The following is a 12,837-nucleotide window of genomic DNA, read 5'->3' on the forward strand; positions in this document are numbered from 1 at the left end:
TGGTGGGCATTTGAATAGATAGAGCTAAATGTCTTCAGGGATAAACAAAATGCACAAATCAGCTTGTGGAAGGAAATAAATTTGGTGTTGCACACAATACCAATTGCTATGTTAGTAAGTTTCCATTTACTGATTCCAATATGAACAGAAATCAGATAATGATCAGTTGCCTAATACTCTAGGAGAAAGGTGATGGTCTGGTAGCAGGAGAGGTTTCAGGTAACTTTTCTCACGAACTCTGTGTGTGAAGCTGAGTTGAAAAACATCCTTCCACCTTGCAGCTGTGCTTGAGCACCGTGTTCTCAAGTGTGCTCACAATATTTGTTTAACCTTTGTTGACCTTACACTTGTATCGGATTTGCATACAGCACTCGTCAGGAATGTGGCAAGTAAGATTACTACATTCTACTTGTGCGTGGGAGTCCAGAGGCCTTAAGTACTGGGCATGTTAGCAAATCAAGACCAACGCTATGATTGTAGAAGAGCACATTGATTACTTCTGTGGTCGAATTTGTTTGCATACAGCCTCATGGAAAGGCCTATATGAGGGGTCCCCACTATGACTTCCCTAGTAAAGGAACAGCCATGTGGAGTGTGAGGTCAAGTGATGGGGAACTTGCTGGTTCAAAACCTGGTCATAGTGAGTTACTGAAATCTCTGCTGCAGCAACACATACTGGTTCAGTAGTTAGAGTGTACAAAGGGGATTGGCTTGACACTGGTAACAGAAGATGCCTGTTGATCTGTAGCCAGTACTTGGGTTACATTGCTGGAGTGACACTTAAATTGGAGAGAAAAAAAGTGAGAGAGACTAAAATAGTCAACCTATTTTAGCAATTAAATTAACTCATGATTGCCCCACAATACAAGTAAACCATTATTTTAAATATATACTGATGCACAAAAGAAAGGCAACACTCAGGTCTAATGCATTTAATCAACTATTTTAAACATAGATGGCAAACAAAATCACAGAAAATGTGAACAGAAATACAGATAAGTCTGCAGTATGAAACGTGACAAACTCAAAAAGAAAACATTAGTATCAGGTATGACCTCCCTGAGCATTAACACAATCCTGGCAACTTTGACGCGTAGACCTGATCAGCCTCTGGATAGATCGCTGTGGGATGTTCTGCCACTCTTCCTGTGGAGCTGCAGCCAGCTGGTGAAGGTTGGCTGGTCGCGGTTGTCTCCTGTGGATGGCACTGGCGATTTGGTCTCAAGGATGTTCTATTGGAAAAGCTGGCCATGGCAAGATCTCCACATTGTTTTCTTGAAGTCATGCAATTGTAATCCTAGCACTGTGGTTTTGTATTGTATTGGAAAATTGACACTTCCGGGTTGGTTTGCAGGAACGTAAAAACTGTTGCTTCAAGACTTCATCAACATATTACTGAGCAGTAAGGTTGCCCTGATTCTGCACCAAAGGCGTACTTGTGTTAAAGGAGATTCCTCCCCACATCATCACACTTTCACCACTCCATCTGCTGGCAAGAAAATAATGTTGAGGTATTGCTGTGGCTAGCCTTTTCTCCTGACCTGAGTCCAATAGAACATCTGTGGGACCAAATCGCCAGTGCCATCCACAGGAGACAACCGTGACCACCCAACCTTCACCAGCTGGCTGCAGTTGCACAGGAAGAGTAGCGGAACATCCCACAGCAGTTTATCCAGAGGCTGATCAGGTCTATGCATCAATACTGCAAAGATTGTGTTAATGTTCAGGGAGGTATACCTGATAATAACTTTGTAATGTTTTCATTTTGACAGTCTGTCAAGTTTCATACTGAAAACTTATCATGATTCCTTGATCTGTATTTTTGTTCTTATTTATTTATTTTTTTAATTTAGTGGTTGCCAATCATTTTATTATTTCTCCCAATTTAGAATGTCCAATTATTTTTAGGCTCAGTTCACCGCTACCACCTCTGCGCTGGAGGGGCAAAGATGAACACACGCTGTCCTCCTAAGCGTGTGCCATCAGCCGCCCGCTTCTTTACACAATGCAGGCTCACCATGCAGCCACCTTGGAGCTACAGCATCGGAGGACAACGTAGCTCTGGGCAGCTTACAGATTCTATTAATAATACCTCATACTACCTCATTTTGTTTGTATAATTTAGGAGTAAAAGGAAAATATAATTCAAGTAATTACAAAAAGTTTGATTGTAGCATATTTTTTTGGAAAATGTCCAATGTCTGTAGGCTTACTTGATTTGTGACTTTGGTTCGACATGACTTTGAAATAACACACGTGTCGATAATGTAGAACACTTTAACAACCTAACAATTCATAATTTTGAATATGGTTGGGGGTTGGTATGATACAGTGGCACATGGAGGACTGAAATATTGAGATTTGTTCCCATTTATCAACCCTGGCCGGGTTTGCAGCTGCTTTCCAAGAGCTGGGTTACAGCAAACCAGGGAACATCCAGGATGACGAAATGACACATGAATTTCTGAAACAGAAAGAACAGTATTATTTCTTTAATGTTCAGAAAAAATACAACTACACCATAAAAAGCGTGTGCTTTACTCATGGTAAAAAAGCAACATTGTTATTGCACTTGTCATGTGGTTACCTGGTAATAAATGATAAATACACAACCACAAGTAATTACAAGACCTTTGCCACTTTTGTAATAAACATGTACTTGCATTCCAAATGGTTTACTTGTTATTACGGTCTAATACATTGTAATAAAAGTGGTCTTTACCTTGTCACCGTTGTTTAAGCACAAGACTTTGCATCATTGCTTTCTCTTTTCTTGCACTCTGTGAGTCCCATCTCTACAGCCAAGAAGTATTTTACTCCAGCAACCACCTGTTGGATGACACCAATAAATATCTCTGTATAGTGAGCAACGAAAATACTTGAAAGAATACGTCATATAATATTGTGCTTACTGTACCTGTGTTTTAGCCGACAGAACTGATCATTTTGCTGGCGTACCCATAAGTGGATTATTTGTTATATTCAGCAACAGCAAAGCTGGCTGTCCGCTGCACACCTGGGCTGCTAAGAGAAGCTTCTTTAAGACCCCCAAATTGTTCAGCTGAGGCTGTAGAGACAGTGAGGATGAGAAGCACGCAATGCCACCAGGAAGCCATGGTCACTCTTAAACCTGGGCTCGGAGGATGAAATGAAGTGGCCAATCTGTGTTTTTATAGTATGTGTATGATAATGTAATCTACAACTTGTGCAAAAATGAATGTTCGTCTAAGAGATGTTGCACAGTTCAAATATAGGAATATGGAAAAAAATGATATGCAAGATAATATATGAGAACTACATATAGAGGGAAAAATATGAATCTGTGCAAGATTCATTTATTTTTGTAAGTGCTAGCATTCAGCAGCGGACACTTATGTAATACACTGCATTCTAGAACACTCAGTCTTTAATCAGGAAGGTGTGCAATAGTTATTCCTCAGTGGGATAAGGGTGGTTCTTGGGTACTCTAGCAGAAGTGTCTGGGGAGAAGCGAACCTTCTCCAAACAGTGAACAAGTGTTCTATGTGGGTCAAGGGCAGAGACAGAATTGGGTGTGCAGCTAGCCCTGATCACAATTGGGATTTATTGTTCCTCTGTTAGTAATCTTAGACCAAACTACCCTTTCACTTCAATGTAATAGAGGTTTCCTATTAATATTATTGTGCAAAGGTAAAAAGTCAGAAATGGGCTGTAACCATTCTTCATTCATCAGATGAGAATATGTAACTGAATTAGGAACAGATATCAAACAGATGTGATTTCACAAACATGAATGAATCATTCATTAGGAAAATTATTACAAATTATATTAACTGGCTACTGTATAATAAGGCAACTTTTTTGTATCGGATCAGGTTAATTATTGGTATTGATGGCAATTTGTATGTAATATTAAATTGTGTAAAGAAAAGCTACATCTTAATACTTAGTAGTATTTCCTATATATTAAATGTAATTTGAGTTTATATAGAATATTCTATGGGGTGCTGTACCATATACAATAAGTTGATAGCCCACTCCAATAGTGGTTACCTTAAGTGGCTACTTACTGACCCTGAGTGAGTGAAAATCAGCTTCAATCTTTCACAGCACCCTATACTTTATGTTTTATTATATTGTAGCATACCCTCGTTCAGGAACATTGTAGTATTTGAAAAGATCAGACAGGATACTATAGCTTCGGTCCAGAATAACCCAAAGCCTGACAACAGAAATACAACATTGTATAATAATTTCCCTTCTCTTAGTCCCTCCTCCCCAAAAACAACTATAGGAACATAAATTTGATATTTTATTTAGCATCATGTAATCAACTACAAAATGATATTTCAAAAGTCTACAGGAAGCCATAATAGTAGTACTTGGTATTTGCAGTGCATTCCATTGTGTTTTAAGACTTCTTTAATCCTCTCAGGAATGGACTTAACGAGATGCTAAAGGGTCGAGTTGACCTTTAGATTCATCCATTCAGCCTTTACACTTGATTCCAGTTAATTTCGGTTGCATGGTTGACTTTTCCTAATTTCCTGTCCTATCAGACCCAAAACATTTTCAACATGATTGAGATCCAACAAATTTCCAGGCCAAAATTGCAGTGGCGTGATACTGTCATCTTCTAACCATTTCTTCACTTGTCATCTTGGACGTAGAACTCACCGTTGGGAAAATGGTTCTGAGCCGTAGGGAGGAGGTGGTCTTACAGTGTTTTCAGGTAACTCCTTGTTCATAGCTGTCCCCTTGGGAAAAACATGTAGGGATCCTGTGCCTTTGGCAGAAAACCATCCCCAGATATGTTTCCGGATGCTTTATCGTTGGGACATTACACTGGCTTGTCTCTTTCTCCTTGTGCCTTCCAACACTTCTCCCACCTCGGTTTCCAAAACAGCTGAAGGGGGACTCGTCAGAGAAAATTACTTTGGCCCAGTCATCTTTTGTCCAGTCTTTGTATGTGCGACAAATGTTCAGGACACTACTGCCCATCCTATCTCTTAAACTAACTGCATCGGTGTCGATCCTGGCGAGCAGTGCTGACTTAGACATCCAGACCTGGGGGCAGCGTTACAACTAACAGTCTTCTTATATTTCTGGATGATCGTAGTTACTGTGCTTTGCCTGCTAAGACCTTCCTTATGAAGTGCAATGATGGCTGAGCGTGTTTCCGAGGAGATATTGGCTCGCTCTGAAGTTACAAAATCTATCTAAAAATCATACTCATATAGCTTAAATCTACTCGTTACCAATTCTAATTGAGTAGCACAGGTCAAGATTTCTGATGTCTTTTCCTGTTTCATTCAACTTTATGAAGCAAAATTAGATAATTCTAGGGTGTTGCAAAACTTTTGGCCACAGCTGCATATCTTAAAAACTATAAAAAAAAAATTAAAAATCACTGTGCTCTTTTTTTTCTTCAAAAGTTGATAATGTGTTATGCAATCCACATAATCAGAAAAGAAAGGTTGTGCACGCAAGCAAAAACTACCAAGTGCTTCAAACACAATGAACAGTAGCTTGACTTTCACTCCTGCTGGAACTGCAATTTGTAGATAAAAAACAATGTGCATGCATATTGTATTCAAAATTAAATCCACAAAAATAGAAAATGAAGTGTTTGAGTTATTTTATCTTATCTTAAGCAAAGATTTTTTTTTTATCAAAATAATCTTTAAGCTGTGCAAAGATTACATTGTGATACACATACTATAAAAACCCAGCTGGTCACTGGGTTTCAGTCTTCAGGCTTTTGGAAAGCAATTGAATAGCGGCACGTGACATAAATTAAGCTATAAAGCAAATATTAAGCAACATGTAAATTCTGACTTAGAAACAGTATTGATGTTGTTGAGATAATGCATGCTATTTCACATAATATGTCCAAAGTACATCATAAAATAAGTGAAATACAGGTTGATATTGCTATCTTGCTGTAGTTGACTTCATTAGCAACAGTGCAGGAAACATTTGTGAATATCAAAATGTATTTTATTCTTTAATACATACCATTCAATATCATTCTTAAGCATTGTGAACAGGTGTCATTGTTTTTTCAAGCACAGATCTCTAGTCTCTTATGTTTTTGTTTCAGAAATGTACGTGTCATTTTGTCATCCTGGATGTTCCCTGGCTTGCTGTAAACCAGCTCTTGGAAACCAGCTGCAAACCTGGCCAGCAATGACAAAAAGAAAATTAATCTACAGTTATAAATTGTCAGTTTCTGGGACTTGATATAGTGCTACAGTGATTATATGTACAACAATAGGATGCCACTAGCAGACTGCTTTCCAAGGCTTCGTTAAATTGTATAATCAATCTGATTTGAATATCAATGTTGTTGTTTAGTTTCTCCAATGGAGTTTATGAATTGTTTTTCTTCTTAAACACAGGGTTGCTCAATTGTAGTAATAGTAAAAGAAACTTGACAGTTGGAGTTGTTTGAAGTAGAAGTTCATTATTAAGATGAGGTGTCAATTACATATTTAAAAAGATGGCGATGGAAAAACATAACATTTAAAAGTGCCATTTACTGTAAACTGGTGTTTGGTAATATAGATCAAATTGGAAGAGGAGTTCTCAACACCATGGAAGCTGGGTCAAATTAAGGTTCTGTACCTTTAAGGAACACAAAGTTAAAGGTGCCCCAGCCTCTATAAACAGGGTTCACTTCCCTAAAAAACAGGGAATAGATTCATTTGCTCTGTTTCACGAGTATAATTAAGTAAGGTGAGTTGGTTTACCTGTTTTCTCCCTAATGTAATGTAAAGGGTTTTGAAACTGTACTCTGTGAGCATTATGGGAAGTTTTCATGTGAACATCTTGTTTGTATATGGAAGATTGGAGGTTAATTTATAATGTTAACAAAAACACCATCAATAAGTTATTCAAAACAAAAATGACATCATTTTAGGGTGATTTAGATAAGACATGTTTTGTGAAGTGAATATTTAAAAACAAAAATAATTAAAAAGAATGCTTTCTCATCATAAGTGCTTTACTTTGATTTTAAAATGGACTCCAGCTGGGATCATGTGGGTGTTTTTGTTTGATTTTATTTTTAATACGTTATGATTTTGTTTCTTTATACTGCATTAGTGCTGTTCATGTATGAGTCTAGCAATAAGTCATAAGTAAGACCTGAATAGCAGTTCAAACACATGATTAAACATTCAGACCACATGCAGTACAAGAATTGATTAAACCAAAGTATTTTAGTTGTTATTAGTGCTGCATGAAACAAGTATTTGGATAAGTTCTCCACAGGTGAGGGCCATTGGTGTTGATTTGGCTAATTTACCATTGCAAGTGAAGAAACAGCTACTTGGATTTGTGTGAATTGTTGGTTTAAATTAGCCCAATTGACACCAATCACTCTTGCCTGTGGAGAGCTTGTCTGAATAATTGTTTTGTGCAGCACTAGTTGTTTCACCTGTTGCAACCACAAATATTACAACCACTTAAGTAACAATGAGATTTTAAAGGTGATCTGACCCTCAAAACAGGTTTTGATGTTCCTTGGATTTATCTCTGGGATGGCCAGGTACTCGGGTAAATTTGTTTTTAGGTAATGCAAATAAGATGCTGTAAAAAGTAACATTTTTTATTTTTAGGCTGCAATTTGTAAATTCTGTGGGTCACTATCCTAATAATCATGGATACGGTAAGTGGAATTTCCAAGGGACGCTATGCTAACATTATTGGCTACTATGGGCTCTCCAAAGGGATGTGAGGGCCCTAGAGAACTAAAAACTTGCCATAGGTGATTCTGTGTTCTTCCCCTGTGTTTTACAAAGTCTTAGTACAGTAAGTGCAGCATATATCTATCTATCTATCATTATATATATATATATATATATATACATAAAAATTATAAAGAGCGTGCTGCAGGAATGATCATGTGCAGCTTGAAAAAGTTTCCCGCCAATTTTTCCAAGTGTATGCTAGGCTTTTGGACTGTGGAGAACAGCAATCCACACAAATTCAAGCTGCTGTTTCTTCAACTGTTTCACTTGAAGTTAGCCCAATCCAATACCAGTGACCCTCACCTGTGGAGAGCTTATCCTAATAATCGGTTTGTGCATCTCTACTTCTGGTAGATAACTGTCATACCAAAAGTACTATAGTAGTGTAAGAATTTATTAAATGAGTAATAGCCTGCTTTACTTCATAGGCTACATTGTAATTGGAAACATGTGTTTTAAATACTGTATTTGCGGTAAGGAGTCTCGTTGTTTGGTCAAATGAAAGTGTTGACTTTTTTTATGCAATGTTGAAAATTGTCTGCATTTAAGACCTATGTTTTTTGGTAATGTATTTGTATGTTGGATTGAAGCAAATGACTTCTGAAATGTAATGCATTTGGAATACATATTCTGAAAATTGCAATATTTTGTATCTTTAAAATAACCATCTGGCCTACTATAAAAATGTAAAACTTTGTGTGAACCAGACGATACTTTGTTGCCACCCGCAGTTCAAAAAACCACTATACATGTACAGCTAGAACATCCTGATAAGTACACATAGTTGTTTTTAGAATGTCAGAAAATATTTCATGTGCAGTAGTAGGGGTGCTATATAGTATCCTGGTACAATTTGGTCCTTCCTCCATATGTAGCAGCTACCATGTGGTCTCTCTTGGTTTCATTCTCCAGGCTACACTTTGAACATGGCATGCTGTTGGCAGAGTCTCTGTGTACTTCTCTTTGTTGCTGTCTTCGCCCAGATTCCTGGGGGTCTTCAAGACGTTTCTACAGACAGAGAGGATGTGCAGAGGGCAGCCACATTTGCTGTCGCTGAATACAACAAAGCATCCAATCATTCATATACCAGCAAAATGATCCGGATTTTGTCTGCCAAAGCACAGGTGACTCTTCCTATTGTCTTCCAAGAATGTGTTGTGTGCTTTTTTTTTCTCCAAAGATGCATTGATTGACTCTTTAATTGTTTATCTTAATTAACTAACTGATTGCTAATTAGCTTGTTCTGGCAATTGATACAAATTTGTCTTGCGTGCTTTGTACCCTGATAAAGGCAATGTTAAACCAAAATGCGTTGCTTGTTTTAATGTGCATTTCAAATAAAGTATCGTTTTTATATGCAAATTGTAGGGTTTCCTTCCCTTTTTTTATTTCTATTACTTTTAAACCCTAATCGCCACAGTAGTGTTTTTTTTTTGTTGGTTTGTTTTTGTAATGTTGCGCCAGTTATCTGTTTAGTTTGCATGTTTCATCAGGTGGTTGCGGGAATGAAATTTTACTTGCATATTGAGATGGGATGCGCACATGGCTGTCATAACAAGGTAAAGTCTTCTGCATTATTATGGGGATATTGAAGTTGACAGATGACTAACTGCTGCAAACTAAAAATGCAATGAGTATAATATTAATCTGTTTGTGTGAAACAATTAAATATTGTGAACAATTAGTTCAGGGTTTTGAAGTAACTTAAGTGAACCACCTTCAGGGTGGGGCAATTTCAGTGTACTGGAGTCTTGTAGTGTAAATAGATTTATTTTCACTTTTAAAGTACTGTGTAGTGCCACTCTACACTTATTAGAATATTCTATTTCCTCCACCATTTGTACAGCGTAAAATGAGAACCACAAACATGTACTTCTTTTTTTCTGTATTTATTTATTTTATTATTTATTTATTTTTCCAGGAATTCTCATGCAAATTTGTGGTTTTGGAGGTTCTCTGGAAAAACATAATGAAGCTCCTGGATACAAAGTGCAACAGCCAGCCCTAAAAACAAAAACAAAAAAACACATTGGAGGGGTTTAACTTTAGCAGTTGCTAAATAGCTAGCCATTTTGTGTTATCCTGTCTATCATTTAGCATTCATTCTCCATTGATATTAAGTTGCTGAATTGCCCACAATGAGGTGTTTCCCCTTCTTCCTGTTTGCTCTGGATACCATTATGCAATGACAAGCACATGTTTTAGGATTAAAACTTGATTTAAACCATGTACTGTAAAATATGACCCATACAGAAGTAATCCTTGCATAACCATATATGTAGTTAACTTAATTAAAACATTATGGGATTGTTCACAAAAGATAAGAATTATTTTTGTTAAATGTGCGTTTGTCCTTTTTTGTGTAACATGTCACAATTAGTGACGTGTGTTTTTTCTACCTAAGTTTAAAATGTCCAATTTGCATTCGCTGGAACGCACTTCCAGAAGAATTTGACTTCCTGAACATGTGATCTCCGATCCAGCTCCTCTGAGAGGGGTATAACTGCAGACCGGAGACTGTACTACCAGCGGCTATGCTGTGAGCAGCTGTTGTGTGGGAGGGCGTGCGCGCGCAGCTTTAAAATACGTCATCACTGAAAGTTTTACACCCCTATCACGTGATTAAGCAAAGAACATGGGGCGTTCACGATACGCAGACTTTGCTAAGTCTGCGCAGTCTCTACGGAAAACTTGTCCAAATTCATCGTCTGCGTGAACTCAGCCGGAAAAGACGTCACCAGGTCACGCATCCACGGGTTTAAAAGTCTGCACAGCGACGCAGCTTCTCAAGAGGTCCTGCGCTGGAGCAGACGCGGCTCAAAACAATAGCCGAGCGATGGCTGACAAAGAAGTGTGTAGACAACCAGATACAATCCTCACTCCATGTGCTACTGCCACCTAGTCAGGGGGTGGGAATCGCCTTCGAGTCTGTCATTAATTATCTTATGAATGATTTGTAATACAAATTAAAATGATTTGACTCTTTTCCCACACAGTTATTATACTTTTCAAATATTCAGATATTTATTCTAAAGGTTTAAACATGTAAAAAAATAATGCTAAACGGTTTAAATGATCCTAAAACCGCTCTGTTATTTTCAGCAGGTGTAATTGGTTATTGATGAAAGGCTATCAGGGACAGGGAATAACCTACTTTGAATTAAGGAGAATAAATCAGCTTTAATAACAGGTACATGAAGTGAGACATGTGACCCTATGTGCAAGTATTTGAACTTTTTCCCAGATCTACAGTACTGTCTAACAACCCCTTTGTGAGAGGGCGGGGGGAATCCTGCCCGTTATAATACTCATTAATTTGTCTCACATCACAAAACATACGTTTATATTCTCTTTATAGTAGGTACTGTTTCTACTATACTTTTTCTGATCATGCTGTAAATTATGAAGCTGGTGGAGCACAAAGGGAACTTCGATTGCATCCACTTCTTCTGCGATAGAAATTTCTCTCAACAGCACCTCCATTTTGGTTCTGCTCAGAACTGTCGTTCATCTACCACCAAAGCTGTCCCCGCTCCGTCTGCACAGACCGTGACGTTACGCGCAGACTCCCGTCTGCAATCCAGCCGGCAACAAAGCGTCGTGAACGCACCCCATGTCTTGATGAACTAGATTTTTGTTTATACGAAGAATGTGATCCCTTTTTCCTTGATAATAGCAGCTCCTATACAACGTATAAATTATAACTACAGATGCCGTATCACAGTCCAGTCTTGTTAAGTGCAGTGCTGGATATATAATTGTAGAAAAAGGCTTTCACATTGTATCCCAAAATAAATATTATATTTTACATGCATATCCTTAGGTAAATAAAAGGCAAATATTTCTGAGTGGTGTTCTGATATGAGAACTTATAAATGGTCGTTCACTCTGGGTTCAAGCAGTAGAAGTTCAAGAAGGTCATACATTTTTGTTGGTTGTTGTACACTGCTGGGAGGTGGTGGGCTGTCTCTTTTTTTAATATATTATTATTGCCGCTTCACAACCGTTGATGTGTGTCCACTAAACAACGCGGTACTGCCGCGCCCCGCCGCTCGTGCTTTACGCATAAGAACAACAAAAAGCCCTAGGTAGACCAACTTTCTTAAACAATTTTATTGATGCGAATTGTCTGACAAAATATCACTTTGTATAAATTTAAAGAGCGGTAAACGTAACAAAACGTCATGTTTCAAGCACATAAGGCTTGCGTGATGTGCATAGTTTTTGTGTAGCTATGGTTTATAATAATTTTGGAGTGTGGAAGGAAAAGTTTCAAACTAAAGTTTAGTGAAAAAAGGATACGGTTCAGCAACCTGACTAAATGCAATATTCTTTTTAGGTATGTTGCGTGTGCATTTTTCACATTTAAATACACGTGTATGAGCATATATTAGTAGTTGCTCTGCAGACGGCTGCTGTGCAGATACAGTTTATTTTTGCACAGATAATAGTCCAATAAAAAAAATCAGAAAAGGAAAGGACTTCTGCTCCACTGAGGAGAGCAAGGCCATCAAAAGAAGGCCAACACATCGTCAGTAAACATGATTTCCAAACATAATAGTTCAGTTTCAAGGACAAAAGTAATTAATTGCAGCTGTTAAACGTGCATTTTTCTGGTGCACCATATCACAAGAAAAAAAAAAAACTTTTATAATTATTCATGAACCCAGGGATTAGCAAAAACCACTACAGAGGCTTGCTTTCCCTCAGACACTACCTCATCCTTTGTTTGAGAGCACACTTGCTTTAAAGGGGTTTCTCCGGTACAAACTCAGGGGCACTGGCACATGGTGGACAAAAAGAATATTGCTAGTTCTATCTATGCATATGCACTTTGGCAAGCAACTGGTTATTCATTTATTAGTTTGTGTAACTATGTTACAATAAACCCTAATTCTAATCCGTGGTGCCCCATGTGACCTCTTATGATGTAGCCCACTGGAGAACTAGAGTACACCACATTCTTCTGGCTCATAGACATTTTATTTGTAGCAATTTCTTTAAATGTAGTTTTACTTTTGTCATTTTGTATTGTAACAATCTCATATCATTGTAATAATGTTGCATCAGTAATTTATTTTCTTTTTTATTTCAGTTACATGTT

The 12,837-nt window shown here is 37.7% G+C and overlaps 1 protein-coding gene across 3 annotated transcripts; it reads left to right on the forward strand.

Annotated features, from left to right (window-relative positions):
• Positions 1 to 6,595: 6,595 nt before the first annotated feature.
• Positions 6,596 to 10,099, forward strand: LOC131737103 (cystatin-like). Of its 3 annotated transcripts, none has more exons than XR_009328676.1 (4): positions 6,596 to 6,717; positions 8,646 to 8,857; positions 9,227 to 9,292; positions 9,655 to 10,099. XR_009328676.1 is itself a non-coding variant. In XM_059023870.1 (3 exons), exons 1-3 carry the CDS (start codon positions 8,660 to 8,662, stop codon positions 9,739 to 9,741), a joined length of 351 nt encoding a protein of 116 aa, XP_058879853.1. In that variant the 5' UTR covers positions 8,646 to 8,659; the 3' UTR covers positions 9,742 to 10,099. The 3 variants fall into 3 exon arrangements, 1 of the variants encoding a protein (XP_058879853.1); XR_009328677.1 differs by lacking the exon at positions 6,596 to 6,717 and adding an exon at positions 7,458 to 7,555; XM_059023870.1 differs by lacking the exon at positions 6,596 to 6,717.
• Positions 10,100 to 12,837: the final 2,738 nt, after the last annotated feature.

The sequence above is a fragment of the Acipenser ruthenus genome, chromosome 5 (genome assembly GCF_902713425.1).
Source record: "Acipenser ruthenus chromosome 5, fAciRut3.2 maternal haplotype, whole genome shotgun sequence".
In the NCBI taxonomy this organism is placed as follows: domain Eukaryota; kingdom Metazoa; phylum Chordata; class Actinopteri; order Acipenseriformes; family Acipenseridae; genus Acipenser; species Acipenser ruthenus.